Source organism: Phalacrocorax aristotelis, chromosome 1, assembly GCF_949628215.1.
Source record: "Phalacrocorax aristotelis chromosome 1, bGulAri2.1, whole genome shotgun sequence".
NCBI lineage: Eukaryota > Metazoa > Chordata > Aves > Suliformes > Phalacrocoracidae > Phalacrocorax > Phalacrocorax aristotelis.
The window spans coordinates 175,547,365-175,570,081 of NC_134276.1; the positions used below are offsets into that span (position 1 = coordinate 175,547,365).

General features: G+C 38.4%; 1 protein-coding gene across 5 annotated transcripts in view; it reads right to left on the reverse strand.

Annotated features, from left to right (window-relative positions):
* Positions 1-130: 130 nt before the first annotated feature.
* The window catches only part of NAV3 (neuron navigator 3), a 409,880-nt gene continuing 387,293 nt past the window's right edge, over positions 131-22,717 (reverse strand). For all 5 annotated transcript variants that reach the window (XM_075080754.1, XM_075080751.1, XM_075080753.1 and 2 more), the window contains 12 exons: positions 19,473-19,626; positions 17,308-17,482; positions 13,737-13,834; positions 12,974-13,069; positions 12,512-12,680; positions 11,515-11,750; positions 9,410-9,564; positions 8,400-8,471; positions 7,771-7,967; positions 7,007-7,125; positions 4,017-4,220; positions 131-1,814 (listed from right to left, as the gene is read on the reverse strand). In XM_075080754.1, the coding sequence (XP_074936855.1) occupies positions 1,695-1,814; positions 4,017-4,220; positions 7,007-7,125; positions 7,771-7,967; positions 8,400-8,471; positions 9,410-9,564; positions 11,515-11,750; positions 12,512-12,680; positions 12,974-13,069; positions 13,737-13,834; positions 17,308-17,482; positions 19,473-19,626 (1,795 nt within the window). In that variant the 3' untranslated portion in view covers positions 131-1,694. The remainder of the gene's footprint in view (positions 1,815-4,016; positions 4,221-7,006; positions 7,126-7,770; positions 7,968-8,399; positions 8,472-9,409; positions 9,565-11,514; positions 11,751-12,511; positions 12,681-12,973; positions 13,070-13,736; positions 13,835-17,307; positions 17,483-19,472; positions 19,627-22,717) is intronic.

A 22,717-nucleotide genomic window follows, 5' to 3' on the forward strand; every position in this document is an offset into this window, starting at 1 on the left:
AGATTTTTTCCCCCCAAAATGTATTGGCTTTGTATAGATATTGAAATATGCTCACTGTAGCATTGATAGCTCCTGCATAGTCATAACAACTGTAAGTACAGGACAAACACACCAGGTAATAACAGCTTTTAAGTTTTGCATTCTGTATTTGTTTTCAACATACAGGAAATCTCAGCAAGTGAAACATCTCTTAACACCAACAGAATAAAATACAATTTTTTTTGTTCATTTGTTTTCGATTTGATTTGTGCAAGGCTTTTTTTTTCTTTCTTTTTTTTTTTTTTTTTAGTATTTACAATACCCACCCAGTAGACTGTGCAAAACCAACCCACATTTACAGTATAAACTCTTCCTCTTCCACAGTGGACATCACTGCTTCAGTGTTCTTTTATGCTGAATTCTTCATGTACAACAATAGCAATCAAAACAACATGCTAAAACTAGAAAAAGGAAAAAAAAAACAAAACATATATTTGTGCTCATGCTGCATCAAGTGCATCCAGCTCTGCTGGATAAGAATTCAAAACATCTATCCTCCAAAAACTCCATTCCATGGGACCAAATGGATTTGAGCGGATTTTCTCAGCATTTAGGTGGCAGTGGAAGTGGGTTTGGGTTCCTTGTGTATTTCTGAGGGTAGGCAGAGCAATCTATTCACAAGATAAAAATATTATATAGCAACTGTTCTTTCTCCTATCCATTTCTTTAAAAAATCATGATATACAGATATGAGGCTACTGTGTTAACTGACGTTTTCTCATTAGTAAATGAAGAAAAAAACAGTGTAAATTACCAATGGTTTAGGAATTAAACCAACTGTAAAACTGTTCTAGAAATCTGTTTTAAGGCAGTGAAACAGCACCATAAGAAATGTTCCTTCTTCCACTGAAAAGGCTCAAACAAATGAAGCCCTAAAAAGCCTTTAATCAGTGTTGGTTAATAATTGGTATAAAACTGTTGTTAAGGAGTGGGCAGGTGGTTAAAAAAGACCTTTGTGGTAAAAACAACTTTATAAAATCTGTGACTTGTGTACTAAAAACTTGATGGAGAGTATCACCGTGACCATGGCAGTTAGAATTAAATTGGCACTTATCCAGCATATCACAGTCATGTTTTCTGGTGATTGCACAATACTGTTTGTGCTTTCTGAGTTACTATCATCATCTTTGACTCCTTTTGGAATGGGCAGTAGCGTACAACACAAACACCACTGCAGTCCTGTGACCAGCACCATGTGGCACAACAGAGGTTAGAAGAGAATTAGAAGACCGCATTGTTCATGCAGTGCCTCAGGTTAAACTAAAGGAAAAAAAAAACCAAAACCAAAAACCAAAAGAAGTTGCACTGTAAACCTGTACAGAGAAACAGAGACAGAGAGAGCGAGAAAGAGGAAAGGGAAAAAAGATATTCCAGTTTGGCTAACACGTGTGCAATCTGCTTAGATGCCCTTGGTCTAGGGCCCTTTCCAGTTGACAAATGGAGTCTCACTTGGCTCCATAGGTATTTAAATGCCTTGAAATTAAACTAATTCAAGCTTTCCACTTCAATTTTTCTTCCTGACTTTGCAGAGTTAGGTCTCCTGCCTACCTACAACACACCATTCTCACTCAGGGACCTTGGCTTGCTGCTTTAATACTGGCAGTGGTCTAGTGGAAACAGATTTTACCATAATCCTCCACCAAGGTTTGTCCCTTTCAGAGAGTTGATTCAAGGGATGAATCCAAAATGTCATCATGGTGGCTGGTGCTATCACTGTCACAGCTTTGTGCACTCGAATAGTTGGCTGCCTCTTGAAGCCTCATTAGCATATTCATCTGAAAGAAGAAAGTAATGTTTACATAATCTTGTCTCATTTAATGCTGCAGTGACTGTGTTAAAATTTAATTAAAGCTCCCTTGCTGTATGAGGTGTGCTGGTATCTAGCTGAGGGGACCATACAAAAGGATTTCAGAAAGGGCAGGGTGTCAGCAGCTCCTCCTGGCACCCTTTTTGTTGCCTTCTGGTCTTTAAATAGAAGTTTAAAGGTCCAAAGAGCCAGAGGGATACAATGGAGCTGCCTGATAACTCTCTTTAATTGAGGGGTGAGACTGGCTGCAGCTGCAACACCGGCAGGGGAGGGAAGCCATATCACAGCTGGACATCTGGGCCCATATCTGGAGACAGTCAAGCTTCCAGATAATTTTTGGATGGTGCAGACACACTACATTGGAAAAACAACTGAAAACATAATCACACTAACATACCCCCTCTGCAAGAGACAGACGGGGGGGGGGGGGGGGAGGAGTGAGAGAGGGGTGGACCGAGGCCAGCTGCTTCATAAAAGAGTCCCATCTGCTGTCGAGGGACTGACCTCAGCAGGGGAGCAGTAACAGATCCTCCTGCCCAGGACAGGGGAGCCCCCACATAATTTGGGGATTTTTAGAACCTGAAGCCCAGCTGAAAAGTCGTCAAAAAGCAGCATTAAGCCCAGAAAATTACTTGGATGCTTGATGCCCAATTCTGTGTAATGATCAGGATTTTATTTATAAAACATCCACTTCCGCCAGCATGCTCAGGGCTGCAAGTGATATTGACATCACTGTAGTGTTTCTTAAGGAACAAATACATGGTCATTACAAAAAACAGGCAATGAAAAAGCAAAGAGAAAGAAGTGTTTGTGTGTTTGTGCGTCAAGCCCCCTTTTTCCAGTTTGCTCATGAATCCTTACATCTCCATGGTTTCAACCTGCACAGCTTGCAAAGTTTTCTCCAGGCATTGAACAGTGTTTAATACTCTTCAATGCTATCAGGAAGTTTTTGCTGGTTTGGTAGGGATCCATGCTTGAGAATACAGGATATATGCGGAGGGTGTGCAGTACAGCCTGCATGTGAAATGTCCTATTTCCCCAAGCACAATGTCTGTCTCCCCATGAGCTCCCCTGGAGGCAGGGGAAGACCCTCCATTCACAAGTTTCAACCTTTAATAATTAGTCAGATACGGATACTGATCACGGTGTGCAGGGAGCAAGGGTGACAGGACATTGAACTTGAGCTGCCCAAGTATTTTCACCTTAGCGGAGGTGATGCATACGTGCTAGAAGTCTGGACAATACACTCACTGGCAGCCAAAATCACAGGGTCAAACAATCACCCCAGAGCTTATGGACTGTGACACAGTGGATCAAATGAGGTGATTTTCCACAGTTCTTCAGGATGCAAGGTCTGGTTCTGGAAACCAAACACTTCAGAGAAGCTAAGGAGTCATTTTCTTGGCACTTGTAAGAGTTAAATGTATTTTCCTCTGAGAAATTCCCTTTTCCAAGAGCTGCCTGTATTCTAGTACAGTCCTCTAAAATGGTATTTTGAATTGTGATAAAGGCAGTCTATAGAGAAAGCACTATACAAGAATAGCAGTTCAATATATGCAATTTAATAGTCCATCATCAGAGGAGGCAATGGTAAACCCTGATGTCTGGGATCATATTTAAATTAAACAATATATGGATTTGAGGGAAATCAACCTCTTATCTTTTAATGCCACCACACTTGCATTCCTTTTACATTAAGACTGTTGTACAGTCATCAGTTTTCTTGAAATGTTCTGAGGAATGGGAGGATGGTTCTCTAATTTACATTTCCACTAAAATCTCTATGATAGACAAGTTAGATAATCCAAGTTTCTCAGTCCTTCATTTGTAGAAAGTAGATGAAGGACTGCCCAACCTGGAAAGGTTTTTTAGAATAAACTGATTAATAGGTTGTTGAAAAGTGGTACCCAAACATTATATTGATGAAGACCAGATACATTTCTGGGCAGATGGGAAATGCAAACAATTTAGGGACATATTAACACAATGGTGATACCTGCCCTCCTGCTAGATTTCCCTTTTTTGTTCCTAACATTTTTATTAAATTATGGTAGTATTATTTTTAAAAGCCCATTCTGGAACAGGGACACCGTAGTTGTACAGTGTACAACTGAACACATGACAGTGAAGTACAAACTGAAAAGCCTTTTCCCCAAAGTTTAAATCTTACCAAGGGATCCCCCTCTGTATCAGTCTGTGGAACGTGCTTTGAGGTTGTTCCTTCCTTTGCAGATGCATAGCCTTCATAACCAACATCTTCTGGTCTTAACTGAAGTAAGGATGGCCACTCATGCTGTAGAGATGCAGAGCTCCATGGATAGGTATCAGCTACCCACTTGGAGGGATCCTCCCAGGGTGCCCTCTTACCGTACATCTATATTATGGATATAACACAGGTAAGTATCCTACAGAGATTTTAGTACCAGTTATAACAGCAGACAAAAGTATTCAAAAACATCTAAGCCATTTTAGTAAGTGGTTTGCTTTCAAATGTGCTCAATACTCAGATATGATAAGACATACAAAAGGCCTCATCTCCATTAATGCTCCTTCAATACACAGAGTGCCTACAAGTTGAAAAGCACTCCACAACTAGCGATACTTGTAGGCAACAATGGGTGACACAAGTTTTTGATACAATGTGAAATGAGACCTTTAGGTAATTTGCTTAAGGCGTATCAGCGAAATTAACTTAGACCTATCTAAAACATTCAAGTTAATTGGATTTTGTTTGAAATGAATTAGGAAGTGCTAGTACAGACTGTTCTTTTCTCCTAGCAAAATGGGATGCAGAAGCAGGCATTTATCCACACCTGGAGATCTTTTAAATGGTTAGGAGAAGAAATTCACAAGGGATAAATTTTCCCTTCTATGAGGCACAAAAATGCTTACCAATCTGGAAGGACAGAGGAAGGAAGAAAGAGAATATTGTAAGTTTAGGAGGTCTGGTAGCTTCCTCACTAAAATGCACCCTTCCCGACATTGCTGTTCACAAGCAACATGGTAACCGAGAACCCCTTGGTTGTTTACAGATTTTCCTTTAGCTGTGACTATGACACATTGGGATGGGGAGCCAGTCACCAGGGCTTTCTGTGATCTCTCCTAGCTCAAACAGCCTCATGAAATCCAAAGAGCAGCATAATATTGGCAGGGCATACACTCATGGAACATTTAGATGGGCTGCGCTCCTAAAGGGAGTAAAACAGTGAAGGATTTTAGTGCTAAAGCCAGAGAGATGAGTTGAGCTTATCACTGCAACACCTGCTCCCAGGCACTTGCTGAATCCAGAGCTCCAGGTTAGGCAGCCAAGTTCTCTATATTAGGCACAGAGATACTCAGATTCCTTCTGCCCTACACTGAGTCTGGGCTGCTATAACAGGGAGCTGCCTAAATAAGCCAAGAGGAAATGTTTCTTGGGGAGGTAGCAGGCTAACTCCAGGCTGTAGAGAGCACTTCTTCTCATCTGAGATTAACAGCGATTACATCTTTTCTGGAATGCAGAGCAAGGCTTGTAAATTCTGTGTCTGACAAGTGAGTTTGCAAAGTATCAGGCTAGAACACATTTTCTACCTGTTCCTTGTTCCAGTAACAGCTAATTATAAAATATAAAAGATTTCTGTTTATTATTAAGAAAATTATTCTATGGAAGTCATCCAGAGCAGCTAAAAATTAGAATGTTTCATGAAATGACATATTTTCTTCTATATGCTGCCATCTTCTGCTCCAGACATGAAGTTTTCATTTAAGTAAGAACCCTCTATACTTGGGAAGATATGAGCATGAAGAATATCACTGCATTTTTATAGTTGGTCTAAACAAGAGCTGTTAACCTCACTGTGGCTGTTCTATCAGATGTTTGGCAGCTTTTTCCACAAGGCATAAACACTCTGTCATTCCGAGAGAGGTAAGCAGTTTTAGGAAAGCGTGAGATATTCAACAGGCAAGATTCTAAACCTCCATCACATCAGCATGTCACTATGTCAATACAAGGTGTTAAAGATATTGCAGCTGCTTACACAGTTCTTTGACTAGTCTATAACAATCCCCTCTGCGCTATGCAGTAATTTCTTTCAGTGTCATGTGTGGCAAAAAACTGCCTTTCCACAAAGTGTTTTTTTCAGAGGACATAGAATTGCAGTGCATTAAAAAAAAAAAAAGAAAAAGGAAGAAAGCCAAATAAAGATTGGGAAAAAAAAAAAAACCAAACCACCAAAACCAGAAGAAAAGATTAATTTCAAGATTTAGGTTTGCTCCAAAGATGTGGAATGGTCTGAAATCTTAACTTGTATGGGACAGTTTACAGTGCTATCTACAGCAAATCTATCTGTAGTCCTCTTTCTATTAAAGTAGAAGAAATTTTAATAGTTCATTAACAACCAACGGAACGGCTGCTATCACCTAACTCTGGAGAGGACAGGATAGAGGGATCAGTGAAGCACTCTGATCTGATGGCACTGTTACCCAAAATGAGAATTACAGTCAGGAGGAAACCATAGCCCATACAGAGAAAGAGAAAAGGAGAAACAAAACTATGGGAAATACAAGCAGGGTTGCAAGACATAAGGGCAAAAAGGGACTGACCTTCATATTTGGGAGGGCCAGAGAGTAAATTACCTCAGTCTGGCTAGATAAGGCCAGTAAACATTTTTTAATATATTTTTTTTTCTGAATGGTGAAAATATCCTTGCTCACAAGCTTCCCTCCACAAGCCTGAGTGCCTACGCATGTACTTAGGTGGGGGAGGATTACACAGACCAAAGTTTTTTCTTGCACCACTGTAAGGGCTGTTAACTCTTCCATGCAGGGGCAGGCTGAGACTGCCGTGACTCAGGAAGGCAATCTGAGCTGTATTTAGCATTGCTGTGAACTCTTTAAACAGTGATAAAACAAAAAAATAAGAACCTTCCTCCAGTCACAGAAGAGAAACCCTCTTCATAAAATACAAAATGTGCTAGTGCTGGAGTAGAGAAAGACAATTTACACATCAGAGTAAGAGCAGGTCAAAAGGAGTTCGAGGCTGATTTCTATAATCCCTCCACAGATTTTCTTCTTGCAAATGCAACAGCATTCATCCTTGGGTGCATTGGTTGAAAGTAGCTTGGAGGAAGCCTATGAAACTACTAAAAAAAAAAACAACTGCTGGGAAAAAGAGTTACATACCTGAAGTCCTTCTCTCACAGCTTCCAGAAGATACGGCACGAGGGAATAGTTCCAGAGGTCTGTGAACCACACTCTGGAGCCATCAACATCCATAGGGCAAGGGAGGAAGAGGCGGGGACCTGAGAAGTCAAGTTGTGTGTTAAAGAACTAGGGAACACACTAAAAATAATCTTCACAGAATTAAAAAAGTAGTATTGGAGCAAACTCAGGTGAAGAGAATACTAATAGAGGATTACAATAAGGGAACTATCAGTGTCCTGTTATTAAAAATGAACTAATGTCACTTTATCCAATTCTAGGGCCCGATGAACACTTACAAGTTTTATGTGCAAAGCTATTTAAACGGACGTCTACTTTGCTAACATAGCTATTCCACTAAAATACATATTTGCCTCCCACCTGCTAGTTTGTTGAACTGACTGTCCAAGTGCTTTTATTGCTGTAATTATACTGCAGTGTGAGAGCAGGGAAAAAAATAAGTTTAGGGAAGTTGCTATTGAGGTAAATTTTTGTAAATTTAACTTTTTAGAATTATGATAATTTACTTGAAAGTCTTTAGCAACCAAGGCAGAAATACCAGAAAATACATAGTCTCATTAAACTTTCCATTTTCCTTTCAGTCTTGCTGGCAACCAAATTCCCCACACTGATGTTGTACTTCCCATTGAGAGATGACAACTTTTTGAAACGTAATATATCCTTCACAAATTCCTCAAATGCTCAACCTGCATCCTTATTTCAAACCACTCCACCAATGCACTCACCAATGGTTACATCTGAAGAGCTGTGTGTTTCTAGGAAGCTGTTGAGATGATGCCATGTTTTGGGGATCCAGTCAATGATTTTGATGAGCTCATTATTGCGTACGTTCCTTTCTATTTCACTCTCAATCAGTTTCCTTCTCAGATATCTGCCCAAGAAACCTTTAACAGGCTCTGTGTGATTAGCACACAGCACCCACCTGGGTAGAAAGGATAAATGTCAAGCAGCAATGAATAACAAATATATAATTTCCTCTTAAACATATAGACGAAGGTAATGTCATAAACTTCAGAATCTCATTAGTCAGCAAGTATAAAACTGCTCCAACAAACCACGATTGCCCACTGCTACAACATAATCATTACAAGTTTCAGCAGGAATTCAAGACACCGTTGAAGACAAATGGAGTGCAAGAATGCGATCATCTTCATCAACTTGCTAGAGGTGCCAGAAAGGATCTTATTTCTTTTACCATCCCCCAACACCATTCAGAGACCCATTAATACAGGAAAGAGACAGAAGCTAAAATGCTTTTTTGTGATGAGACACAGGATCGGTGTTTGTCAAAGAACTGGGCTGAGAAGCAGGGAGCTGTGCAAACATGGCCACAGTAAATACAGAGTGAATGTACCTGAAATTGTGATGCAGCTCCAGATTTGGTGAAGAAGAAACTCCCTGGTTCATGGTTCCAATAATATAGGGACTGAAAAGAGAAAAGTAGTAGGTTTCTTTTGAGGGAGAATCCATTCGGACATTCAGAGAATATTCTTTCTTCTTATCTGCACTAGGCCAATTTTAAAGGAGTCTCTGGATATATTCCAGTCTTAGATTTAAAATTTTTCTGAGGCTTCCTTTTTTTTTAAAATGTTTATTCTTGTATGATTTCCCTCTCTGCACATTTGTATTTTAATAGTACTCATCTGTAGTATAGAAATAAATGAGGCAACCCTGTCCTCATGTACCTCATAATTTTGCAGTAGGCTTAGAGTTTTAATTTCAGAAGCCAGGGAATCTCATGAGTAAGACATAGCACGCAGTGATTTTATGAAGGGAAATCCCTATGATGGAACTTTTACAGCAGAAATAGCCAATGTTATAGGCCAGTATAAGCTCCAGAAAACATTAATTTTATTCTTTCTTGGCAATAAAAGACAGTCAGCAAACTTCATACTTCTGCACTGCTACAGGAAAACTGTAGGAAGTGCAGGTCCACCAGATATACAGCTGCCTCTGCATGCCGTGGCTTGTGGGTTCACACATGTCCCAAATTCCACTATTACAAACTGCATTTCTTCTTCCTCTCCCATAAACTGTCCTCATGGTACTAATAAGCTTGTGCGATCTGACAGGGCAAAAGGGATAAGGACTTAATTCAATCAAGCGTTTAAGTACATTCTTAAATTCCATGGTATATTTACATCTCACTGAGATGCAGGGGAGTCATATAAATAAAGAAGTGAAGCAGACACCTAAGTACTCGGACGAAGAGGGTCAAAATTATTCAAGTGCATAAGGGCTTCGCCGACAGCCTATGGGAGTCTCAGTTTCTACCAGGACATCTTATTTTGAAAAATAACAAACAGCTTTTACTGTTTTAATTGCAAAAGGTGTGTGAAATGAGAGACAAGAGCTACTACCTACCATTTATTATATTTACAGTTGAGGAAACCATTGAAGATATCACTTAGGGAACTGATGTGGTGGAGGTTATCAAGAATTATGACCACAGGGAGGTCAGCACCATTGTTGTCAGCACTGCATTGCTCAGCTAGGTTTGCTAGGTATTGTCGCAGATCCTTCAGCAGAATTAATTAAAAAAATGGGAGAAGATTAACCCAGTTAGACCTTAGATGTAATTTCAGTGGAAAAGAGTTTCAGAAAGATAAAGAGGCTGCTACAGCGTTTCCCCACTGTGGGGATCAGCACATGCAGGACGACCAGCTTCTTAGAGCAACACTGAAACCACATGCTAGGAAAACCAAAGGCACTAAACATAAGGCAAGTGACAGAAGCATATACATTCCTATTTGGTGGATACATTCTCTAGAAACCTGCTGATAAAATATCTTATCTCCAGTGGAAAATAGGTTGCAATAAAGTATGCTATTTCCAATTGGCTGAGATACTGACATTAATTGTTCATTAAAAATTCATTTTTATGAATGCCACATTTATATACCAAAAAAACCCCACCAAATTATCACACAATTTGGGCATACTGAACTGCTCCCTCAGATATCTCTTTTCACCACTCTCACTGAAAATCTGTTTGACCTTTTGGGGATACTGTATCATGCATCATAATATAGTTTGTTGGGTAAATCCTTTTTTACTGTCAGCTATCTGCCTGGCTGCCATTTAGTTCTGGAGTAAAAGAGAACTTTCTGTAAGCAAAATGTTTCATAGTTTTCTTGACATTTTGATGCCTGTGAGGGTCTGGGCTAGTCAAGTTTTACAGCTATATCCCTAGAGGTATCTAATTTTGTCAGTGTTGGGAATGCTCAATATTATGGACAAAGTTCCTATTATCATTTTATTTCCTGGATCAGGGATAGCAGAATCTTTTTTTTTTTTTTTTTTCTTTAATGGGAACATGCAATCTTTTAATATTTCATGAAAGATTTTTGTCTGACTTTTTATGATCAGGTGTCTCTAAGGGAACACCGTGGGTTTCTTCCACGGAATAGCACCATCTGTGTTATTCTAACACACTTGGTATTTGACAATGTTGTTTTTTTCTTTTTTACTACAAACTCAAAAGTTCTATATAAATCTTAATACAAACAAAGGAAAAGTAAAAGAAAAACCACCACCAAAAATGATGAAACAAAAACATATACAACAAGCAATTTACCAGAAATCCTAAAGCTTGCTCTTTTGTGGGACAATTTTAATTATAAATTTATATGGTATAACAATAAAACATAAACACATCCCCTGCCAAAGTAAATGGCATCACAAATCCTCTGTATAAAGACAGTGAAAAGCAGTGTATTTACCGGAATGGTCCTCTCACCCCTTTGGGATCTGTATGTTCTTCCATCTTATATTATGTTAACATTCATTATGTTCTGGGCAAATCAGAAAGCTCTGGGCAAAACCTTTCATTTTCTTTTCCCTGGGTACCAAGTTAGGAGTATACCCAATTTAGGACAGCAAGTGAATAGTATTATCTGTGGCTAGCACAGTAGTCATGCTAGAAGCTTGATAATCTGAGCTATGTAAATCACTGTGAATGTGACATGATGCATGAGGCAATTTTAGTATGGTCAGCTTCCTGACTGATGCACGCCAGAAGCCGTGGCAGCAGTTGTATTATCCAGTGCTGGTTAAGAAGCCGAACCCAAGAGAGTAAGTCAAAATCCCCATTCTGAAATCTTTGCTAACAATAGGCTGCTATTATTGCTATAAAAAAGCAGGTCAGACAAGTATTACTATATATCCAACCTTTCTGATGAAGGAATTACAGACACTCTAAGAATTGAATTTACATAGCAATTTGACTCTGCATCTATCCTTAAGGTGGGTTTCCTCAAGCGAAGGGAAGATTCAGACTTCCTTCACAGTGCTTCAATGGTTTGTTTAGAGCAGAAAGATGTGGTCTCTCTTCCTCACTGGGACTGGGGACTGAATTCTTGTAGGAAAATATGCTAACTGAGCAACAAAACAGTATGCCAGTTCATAGAGTCTGCTCTGCATCATCACTACAAATTGGGCAATAGGTTATATTTTCAACTGTAACTTACCTTGCTTGACTTGTGGTCTACGTTAAAAGTTGCAATGGCATCCTCAGTTTTTTTTCTGCCAGATTTAGTTATAATATACTCAGCCAGCCTGTTAGCTAAATAGGTCTTTCCTGTGCCACTGGGTCCCGACAGAATAATTCTGCGATGCTCCATCAACAAATTAAAGTACCGCTGAGTAATTGGCTTAGGAATTAATGTGTCAAACACAAAACTGTCCAAACTGTTTTCTTCCACTCCTGGGAACAAAAGAAAAGAAAAATGGCCTATCTTCATCCTTGCTAAGGTAGGTATAGGTTTGGCCCAGCACCTGATGTCGTCAGTGCTATGCTCAAAGCAAGGTAAGATACTTCTGTCTAAATCAAATTCCTGTGAAGGGCTTCATTACTGTGGGAACACTTATATCCTTCCATGGGGCCAAAAAATTAAACAGTGGTAGTGGGACAAGATAAGTGGGGGAAAAGAAATCAGAGTAAATATGAAGGGAAGGCTCAGTGAGGCAAAGATGTATGTTTCAGACACTAAAGGCAACCATGACAAAAAAAAGGTCAAAGTGACAGCCACAGGGGTTACCGGCTGTCACATCAATGTATACACAGTTCTTCTGAAGGCCCCCCCTCCACTCCAATAGTAAATTCATACAGCTTTTGAAATGTATCAATTTTTTTCCTGCAGAACTGGGTAAGGCATAAGGCATAAATATTTCTCATCATGGCCTCTGTTTTGGGGTTGTTCTTTTTGCTGCTGTTCAGAAATTTGTACTTTGCTGTGATTTGGCAGTCAGGGAGAGAAGGACAGAGATATTCTTAGATTGGCCTCACAGTGCTGCACTGTGTTAGGTATTGTACAATGTCATACAGAGAGTTTATGCGATAAATGAGTCCTTGAACTGGAGACAAAATACAGAAAGGTCAGGTGTAAGAAAAAAAAACATGTGAAGGGATTGGGGACTGCAGTGACGAACTCTATAGTATCAGCAAAAATATTCTTGAGGTTTTACCTTTCAGGTTCACAGTGATGACGTTATTATCTCCAACCAGATATCCACAAGGCAGCAGTTCAGGCACTTCTAGGCTATGGGCTCTAATTACATCCCCTATACAATAGCTAGCAATGCAGTCAGAGCTTAAACCCAGGCTAGTAGTCGGATCCACTCGGAAAATATATTCCTGAAATTATATGAAAACATGAAGCATAAAAATAAAAACAGTTATTGAATGAAAGCAGTTGGAAAATATTTTGGTACAGGTGAAGTACCAGAAGATTTTTGGAGTCACATTCAATAGAGAACTGCCTACAGTCATGAAAAAAGAGCAGCAACCTTAAGAATAAAGTTTAATAGTGGTGTTAGCTATATGTCAAAAAACAAAAAACTAGGCAAGACAATGCAAAGAATACAGAATTTTTCTTAAGTGAAACAGAAAACTTTATTAATGCTTGAGCTATTTTTTCAGGGTCTTACCTTAAAAAGACGCCTGATCACACCATCTAAAACGTCCCATTTTGTTTTTCCGCTGACTCCAATTGATCCTATCAGATATGCATGTGGTTTTTGATCCTGCAAGGAGAAATTTTTGGAAACTGGACTAAAAATGGTGGTAATTAGTTTTCTGCAGAGATTTAGAGTTTTCCCAGTGAAGAAACAAAATATTATTTAGAATGTGATGTTACTACTATGTTAATAACCTCTGTGCCAGAAATAGGTACAGGTGATATTACTTTGGTACACCTTTATAAGGAAATAAATACAGTATCTTAATTTGCTCTTTGATTTGCATCTGTGTTTATAAAGAGCTGAATATAAATAAAAGGTGCACTGTATTTATAATTTTTTTTGTAATACAGAACATGAAAGCGCAACAATGCAATTCCACATTGATTACCTCAGTAACAGATTCATAGTTGCACCCTAAGGGGTCCAAGACATAGATCTAATTTATAACAACTTTTAAATGGAGATAGCAAGTCCCAGAACATCCTGCTACTAATTAAACTGAGAATTGGTAGTGTCTGAGCCACCACAAAGGCAGAAGGAGGCCGCATGACATTAGTCTATGGAGAGTGCCTAACAGTATTGAGCATGGATGACAAAGACGAGAGCTACTATCTTTAGGATATTTCCCTTTCAGTTCCTGGCTGAAAATACTGAAGCAAGGTGAGCTACTATACTGCGTGATTTGCCTGAGCTATAATTCTGCATCTAGACCTTTGGGTAATGAACTTACCTTGGCTCGACTATAGCCTTTGTTTATAGCGACTAAAATTTTCACGCTATGACCTTCTTTGTGGAGTGCTCCATCAGTGACATCATCCAACAAAATATCTACAATAAAAGAAGGGAAGTAAAGTGATGAACCTGACAAATCCCATCAGTTATGTTCACATCATCAGTTCAATATTTGTTCAAAGGATTTTTCAGTTAAAAAGAAAGGCTACCATCACAACATTTTGCAATAATTTTAATTTGTGCTTATTCCTGGTTCACTTTTTCTGTTGGGATGAAAAAAAAAGTTACAATTTGTCAGTTTCTGAAGCAATAGAAGGGGATTTTTGTCATATAGAAATGAACAGGGAATCCAGAAATAAATAAATTATTGCATTATAGTCTTTCCTTTGCTTTTCTTCTTGGAACTTGTCCAAAATTATCATACATCCACAAAGTAATGTTGTTTAAAACCTAAATTCAGTTTATAACTTTGGGCGCTCATTGTGTCTTTTAGAATGTTGTAAGGAGAAAAACAAGAAATCCTTGCACTGATGTGTTTGCTGCTAAGTAAAATAGCACTTAATTTCTCTTTCCAGCTGCTTTCTTTACCTTCTGTACACATGGCACGGATACAGTCTTTCTTATCCCCACAATACAGGCTTGCAAACAGTATCCATTAGAAAGCCACTTTTCAGTCCTCCAGAATATGGGACTCTATTCCTCTAAGAAAAGTTCTTATTTTTTATTGGAGGTAAAGAGTGGTTCTGATCTGCTCTGTGCCTCTGTTTCTACCTTTTCACTAACTTCTAAAATGAGAAAGCAGGAGGATGTATTTCTTACTGAAGGCTGAGCCTGCAGCTTTACTGCAAAGGATAAAACTGCTGTCTTCCTCTAGAAGTTCTCTCAGAGATTTTACTGTTAGACATTTAAACTATCAAATTAGAAGTAGTTATGGATTTGCATTTTCTTCAAAGTCCAGCACAGTAATCCACTACACTAAGTCCTGCTTGATCTTATTGTGGTGATTGAAGACAAGCATCGACTTCATGACACAGTCTGCACAAGGTCAGATTTCACCCAAAATAAATGAGGTGCCAGTAAGATTCAATCACTTGCTCAAAGCAAAACCAAAGAAGACTTATCAATATGACTTCAATGAATGTATTAAAAAATAAGTCTTCATGTAAAATGTTTGATAACTTATACCCAGATCTAGAAAGCAGATTCTACTGTTGTGGGTTTTTGTTTTTGTTTGTTTGTTCGTTTGTTTTAATTGATCAAATGAAGAAACATTTTGTTGTGGGCTTAAACAAATCCATGCTTGTCTTGTTCCAGGCAGTCAGTTTTTCTGTGCCACCAATAATGAATGTTTCACTTCACTTGTCCTGTGTTTTGGCATACTTGACAAACCTTAAGAGTTCTATAATGTCATAGTTTGTCTAAGGGCAATTTACAATATAACTGATCCCCCTGTGAAATTTTTCAATCTCTAAATGACCCTTATGTAGCCTTTTAAATACATTCCTCTGTAAGTCTTCAGGAATGAGGAACCACTCTGTGGCTAGAAAAAAATTCTACTTTCTAGGAGCTCTCACTGATGCAAGGGGCTGAAAAGATGCCCAAGGGGTCTAATTTCATGGTGGTGTTAATTGCTTTAATTAACTCCTGCCAGTCCTCCTCCTTAGGTGCACTATGGTGGCTCCAGCTCACTTCTTGTCTAAGCTCTGGCATTCTTTTCTTTGGACAGTACAGAGTCCTGTTCTCCTCCTTTGCTGCTCTTTACTGTAATGACTGACTGAAATATGGGTGTCTATGACCACTGACCCCTTTGCCAGCTTGGCCGCTCACACCTATCTGGAGGAGATGGTCATACCCTTAGCAAGTGCCAGTGGATAGCTTTGGTCATTTCTGGATAACCACAGTCATTTGGAGACACTGGTCTCCCAGAAAGTGCCACTGCATTTTGTAATATGATGAGCCACAGCCCTTTTTATCTCTCTCAGCTTAGTCCCCAGCATGATTAACCTCTCCATATCTCACGGACTTCTGTTTAATGGTACTCCAGCTGCCGCAGAAGTCCCACAAGATTTGGTAGAAAGCTGTCAGCCTTCCAAGTTCTCTGGCATGGCAACAAAATGATACTCATGATGATCAAGAAGGCTGGGTTCATAATCAAATGAAATCCTCCACTCCTCATTAGGCACCCTTATTTCTTTAATTTCTTATAACCAAAAGTAATTACTTTGCATGGAGAAAAACATTTAGAACCAATAACACAGAAAATTATATAAAGCTTATTTTATGTTTATTCCTCTATCTAGACAGAGTTAGTGCCAAGTGACAAAGTGCGAATAGCTGTGGCTCATGAAAGAGATTCCACAATTACCATGTTGAAAAAAATTCTGTTCCAGTTTTTATTTTTTTTTAATGTGTGTGGATGTGTGAGCAGGAACCGTAGTCAAACTTTTTCTCCCTGTTTTTGCAACACTTCATTGTATACTGAGGCCCAGCTCAGGCTCATCCATTCTAAAAGTTAAACCTGGCAAAAAACATAGGCTGGAATGTAAATAAAAAATATACCAGCTTTCATATAAAATCTGATATTAACCAGAAGAGATATTCAAATATCTGTGTAATCAATGACTGGCAAGATAATATGACTGACTGCCAATCCAAATTATAGTCAGGCAGTTTGGCACATTCCCAGCTGTACTCTCGCCTAGACTCTTTCTACAATTACCAGCCACGTTTTTATTGCTTCCAGAGACTGCATTATACTTTCTGTGGAGTCTACGCTAATGAGTGCTGCTTTCCTTCTGCTCTGCTCCTAGTTCTAATGTTAGAGACAGCACTTCTGTTTCTTGGCTACGTTATCAAAACACGTGTAGAAGGCTTATTATCATGAACTCTATGGCATGGAAAACAATCAAATGTTAATGTTCAGGATGTGGACCAAAGTTCTGCTTGCTTTCCCTCATTCACAGAAGACAATGAGAGTGCTTAATAAGCTAGGCGGGGTTTGCCTCCTTTGATAAATGGTGATTTGGTCCAACAGGCTAATTAGCTATACCACGTTAAAAAAATGTAAGGGATAAAGCTAACTGAGACCACCTTCTGCCCCAGCTGCAAATACGAAATGAAGTTAAGGGATCTGAGTGATAAAAGATCTGTAAACAAAAAAGAAAATTTCATGTATTATGTTCATATTTGTCCCATAGGGACAAGAAAATATGTCTATACAATTGTCATGTGTACTACAACAGATATTGTCCTTTTCAAATAAATTGTAAACTATATGGCCAAAGAGTAGTTGGATGACCAACTAGGTAGTTAGTATCATAGCTAGGAACTAAGCAAACATAGTGAACAATCTGTTACTATTATTCAGAAACTTCTCAAAGCTACATTTTCGGAAATGGCTGCCAGCATTCTTCCTCATCTCTATTAGTGAACGTATAACTGATGTTTACCTGAGTGATAAGAGACATTTTAATTTTCAGGCATGCCTCTTATATAGGGCCCATTAAGAGGGTGAAAATAATAAATTCTTACTGATTTCTGAGGCATGCATCTGCCCAAAATACATTTACCTGATGTAACAGATTCTGTGATGTTTAAATTGTTCAGCGAAAGTCCTAGTGACTGCCGTGACGAAGAAGATGATGTGCTGCTGGAAGACTCTGATGACGGCCGGGCAGGCTTTCCAGTATTTCCAGTCTCTGCCTTTAAACGGTCATTTTCAGCTTTCAGTATCTCAATTTCATTCTGTATTCAGAAGAAATCAACATAAAAACACAGGAGTTTATTCTTTCAGAAAACCACTGGGGGTGGCTATTCCGATCCTTGCTGTTTGCCTGCCAGAGCTGACTGGTTTACCACTTTCACAGCAGTATGTAGCACTATATATCAGAAGTGTAACCCAGTCAGTGAAAACTGGATTACCTTCACTTCTGAAATGAAGGGGAAAATGCCCTATAACCTAGCTTTACCTTTTGCCACAAGACAGTTCCTAAACAACATAAGCGTCAACCTTCTCTGTTTATTGTACAGTTGACCATAATACAAGTATGGTGAGAATTTTCCCAGCTATGCCCAGTTTAACAAGCTACTTTTTATTGTCAAACATCTTAGGTAACAGTCAGTCAAGAAAGTTATTGTTAAAATCTTAGACACGTTAACGTTTCTAAAGTCACAGAAAAACATTACTGCCACTAAGTGTAAAATTTAAGCAATAACTTCACAGACCAGAAATGAAATTTTAAAAAGACAATAAGAAATTGATAGTTTAACAGTTTCATAGCCCTTCTTGCTATCAGATAAGACTTTTTCATCTTTCAGACATGGGATTGTTCATATAATGGCCACCAAACCCTCTTTGATGAAAACATACAGTGACAGATGAATCAGAACAACTAGGAATTTTTTTTAGCTAAATCCTCTGTGGTGTCAAGTGATTACTGAATGTACAATAATAAAATGAAAACTTAGCCTGAGAACCGCCTGGTACCAGCTAAATCTAGCTTTCAGTCGCTTCACGAAGCACAGTACAAAGCAACTGCTTATTCTTGCAGACGGTTTTGCACATCAAACTTAATTCCACATTCACTAACACTCTGCTAAAAGTCCTACTTTTGTATGAAGGCTGTTGAGCTACATTATACAAGTAAAAGCATAAGGGATAGCATCACAAAAAAACCTGCAACAGCTACAAAAAGATTAGATAATATAGGCAAAGGTGAGGAGATAGTGAAAGGGAAGGGACAAACCAGCAAAACAGTGACAGAAGGTAATAGATGAATGTACCGGTTTAGTCTGGGGTTCAAATCAGGAACTGTCATGAAATGAGTCACAAAATCTCCATCTACTCTGCAATTTACACTGATTAATTACATGACTCTTAGAAGTCTTCCATTCAGCTGAGCTTTAGATTTTTAGGGTGCTTTGAATACACACAGTATTCCCACCAATGCTACTTTTTCCCCTTACCAATCCTCAGCGATTCTCCAAAAGGTCACAGTTTGGCAACGCCAAGGTGGCTGCCTGTCCTTTTGGGAAAACTTCAGAAGAAGGACCTATGGCATACTGTGTGGATGCTGTAGGTACTTTTGGGCACTCAGCATGATACTAGATGCTTGCCTGTGGGCAACGGAGCTGAGTCCCATAAAGCTCTGTGTTCCTCTGAGGAAAACTGCCATTCTTTCTGCATCCTTTCAGCCTCATGAAAATGAAAGTCTCCTGATGAAAAATGTGTTCAGAAGGGATACGGAGCAGTGTCACAAAAAAATGTAGTGAAATTTTAATGACGCTGAATACAATAATTTAGTCCAATTTTACATTCTTTGCTTTGGCAAGCCACAACTAGGTTAGGAATCAGAAATGATGGGAGAGTATGCACATATAACCCCGCCCCCTACATGGCCCAAGGATTCAAAGCTCTGTGGAAATCACTTCTTGATTTGCGTGTCTGTCATGCTGCTTTCTCCAGTCATAGGGTTTAGATAACAAATATCCTTTGGGCAGGGATTATGTCTCCTTCCATATCATTTAGACACATTTTAGTGATTAAAATAAATGCTAAGGATATCATTAGTACAAGGCGAATACTTATCATACCCATCCTTTGGAAGTCCTGTCAATCTAGCAATTTACTTTGTACTGACATTTTTTGGTACCTGAAACGAAGTACTGGGAAAGGAAATACACCAGGCATACATTTGGTGTGGACCTCTGTCACCACTTAAGCTACTGCACTGACCTGCATCCGGTTCATGGCTTCTCGAATCTGATCCAGATGGTGTGCAGAGCTGAGGGCTTCAAGACGAATGTCTGTTAATTTTAGCTCTTTCTCCCTCAGCTCACTCTTTAGCTGGAGAATAATTTCGGCCTCTGCCTCTGTGCACTCACAGATCCTAAAGAGGAGCAGGAAACAGGCAGGAGATTAAAGGAAGGTTCTCGCCCCGAAGCAGTGTCATTACAAAGTATCAAAGTACAGAAAATGCTTGCTGCTGGTGAAACCTATGAGTGAAGAAAGAATCTTATCAAAGAAATATGAAGAGGCTCAAACTGCAAATTAAAGAAGGAAAAAAGCCCTATCCAGGTGAAATGATCAGCTTGCTTTTATACCTATACCTTTTAGTTAGATAGTTCACTATGGTGAAAAAAAAGTTGTTAAAAACTTTTCAGAAATCTTTTTTTTGAGTGTGTATCACCCATTGGTTTTAATTTGATTTTGTATCTGCATAATTTATTTGATGCAAAGGTTATGACTTTCCTAAGCAGTGATAGTCAGAACTGAAGTATGCTGATTAAACTGTACTACTCATATTTCTTATCTGTTAGGCATCAACAGTTTTCCCTGTCTTGAACAGTAGACAAAGAGACAGTCCTTGACTTCATGATCTATTTTGATTTGTGATGGTTGACTTTTTGCCTATAGTCTGTCATTTGGTAATGTACGGTGTCTGAAATCATACTGGTTGGTTTTTTTTTTCCTTAAAGACTGAATTAAAAGCAATCACCGTGTGATTATTTTTCCTAAGCACTAATTTTAACAATTTTAACCATTATGTTCTAAGACAAGATCAAAACATAACTGGCCCAGGGACCCACAAATGTCCAGTTCTCATGTGAGACTCTTTTGGCTCTCTGTGTCTTCATCAGACCTAGATCTGTTGCATAACAGAACCAGTAGAACATAAACCACTGAATTTTGGCTACATCGTTACACTAAACAATATTTTAAGTCAATTCACTAAATGTTATTTGTTCTTTATTACTGTCACTATAAATAGTTAATATTTGCAGAACAATTTAAATATGAAAAATATTTCATAATAATAAGTATTATTATTGTGATTATTACTACTAATATACAAACAAGAAACAGAGGTCAACTTTTAATTGCCAGAATGCATGCAAATGCATTTTGGGAAAGAAGATGCAGCACTCTTCAGGCCAGCAGTTGGGTATACAACTCCATGCCCCACACTCAGTTTTACCGGGATCTATGCTTGTAGACCACGTGACCGTTTTGCCTTTTCTTTGGTGCCCAGACTAGAGATGACCTGCATACACATGTATTAGAGAGATGCAATTGGAAGAAAGTAAAGGTAATGGTTTAGAACATGAGACTCAGGTCAAGAAAATATATAAAGAAAGTGTAAGCAAAGGGAAGATGAAGATGTTCATGGCAAATAAAAGGTATGACATATTGAAGAAGGAAAATAATGAATATTCACAACATGCACAAATATTTTAAGTGTGAGTAAAAATTAATAAAGGCATATACTAGGATTTTTCTTTCCAAATATTATGATACAGTTCTTGGTTGGATGTGCCTATACCTATGCTAACGAAGTAAAAAATGAAATTTTATTTACATGCATATATTATCTCACACAACAACTCAGACAACTGGGAATTCACGTATCTAGTTGTCAGCTATTTTCTTTTTTGGCTTTTTTGCAGTATATCTTGAGAAGGGATGGACAAAAAGATGTTAGCAAGGCAGCTTTAAAGAAGATAAAACTTAAGCAGAAAGCAGGGCTATGGTTCTGGAATAAAAAGGAAAAAGCTGTCTAGGCCAATAATATAACAAGAATAGAAGCAGAAAGTATGGGTTGAATGTTCTTTTGCAGATTCCAGAGCTCTTCAATACTCAGCTCCTACAACTGTAACATTACATAAGAAGATGAGACTTCATCAAAAGGAAGAAAACCAAAAAGGAGTTAGTGTTCCTGAGCACTCACAGAAAGAAGCTCAGAAGCCTGATTTGACTTCAGGCAAAGGTTCAATGTAGTTAGAAAGAAAGTGTTTTACATTTTGTTTCTTGTTACGGTCTCAGGATTTTAAAATAAGTAGGCTGCTTTGGGTAGAAGGAATAAGTCACTTATGATCTTTGAACAGAGGTCCTGACAATTATCAAAAGTCTTGAAGGTCACAGAAGTTTAAATTATGCAATGGAAAACCAAGTCTTCCAAAGAAAGTAACTTTTTCAGCATAACAGAAAAATTAATCTAAATATATATATATTTTATGTGATCTCTCAGTGGAAGGGAAGGAGTCTATGTCATCCTTTGTAGAAAGGTGACAATAACAAAAAATGCAATAATACAATCAGAAAGATCAGGTTTTAAAAATATTATGGAGGAAGAACCGGAAGGCTATGAACTGGACAAAATTTAGGAAGTTGAGGCGCAAAGAATAAATGGTCATGGGAAGAGCTTGGAATGAAAGACTAGGTATGTAGTTTTGCCCGTGATAAATTCTGGGAACACAAGTACATCTAGAGAGCTAGTCAGAGACAGAGGAAAAAGCAGGGTTGGTGGAAGGGAAACAGGATAAGGTTACAAAAGCAGATCTGTGAATCACGAATAAATAATTTTGTGGGATAAAAGTGTTTTGTTTAAGTTCAGGCACCTTCTATTAAGACTTTTACCAGTGATTTTTTAGTTGATAACAAATCAGACCCAAGGGTCCCAAACATGTAGATGTCCTCCTCCAAAAACATGTATATACCTAAAACCACAAAAATGTGAGCTTCCTATAAAAAAAAAAGAACAACAAAACTAGAGATCTAGATGAGTTCTTCTTCATTGGCCTGCATGGAATCTGAGGAGAGAAAAAACATTTATTGTGGAAGGGTTTCTTTTCTGGGAATATTTGCTGTCAAACTCATAAACCTAGTTTATAGAAATCATTAGCGTCTATAAAAAGTTAATCATAAAAGGCACCTAACCTAAAGCAGGGAAATTCTATTCTAAAGCTCAGTAATCAGACAGAAGACTAGAACTCCCCAGGTGCTTTAAGGAAGAGTAGTCCTGACCTCATTATTCTCAGGACAAGGAAAGTAAGACTGGCATCAGTAGTATGCATTTGTTGGATCAGAGAGGTTGATTTCCCCAAATTGGAAAAAGTTATGAGTTTAGCAGAATGAAAAAAAAAATTAGGTAGAAGAATATGAATGGGAACTGAGAACTGTGTAAGAAGGATCTATTAGAC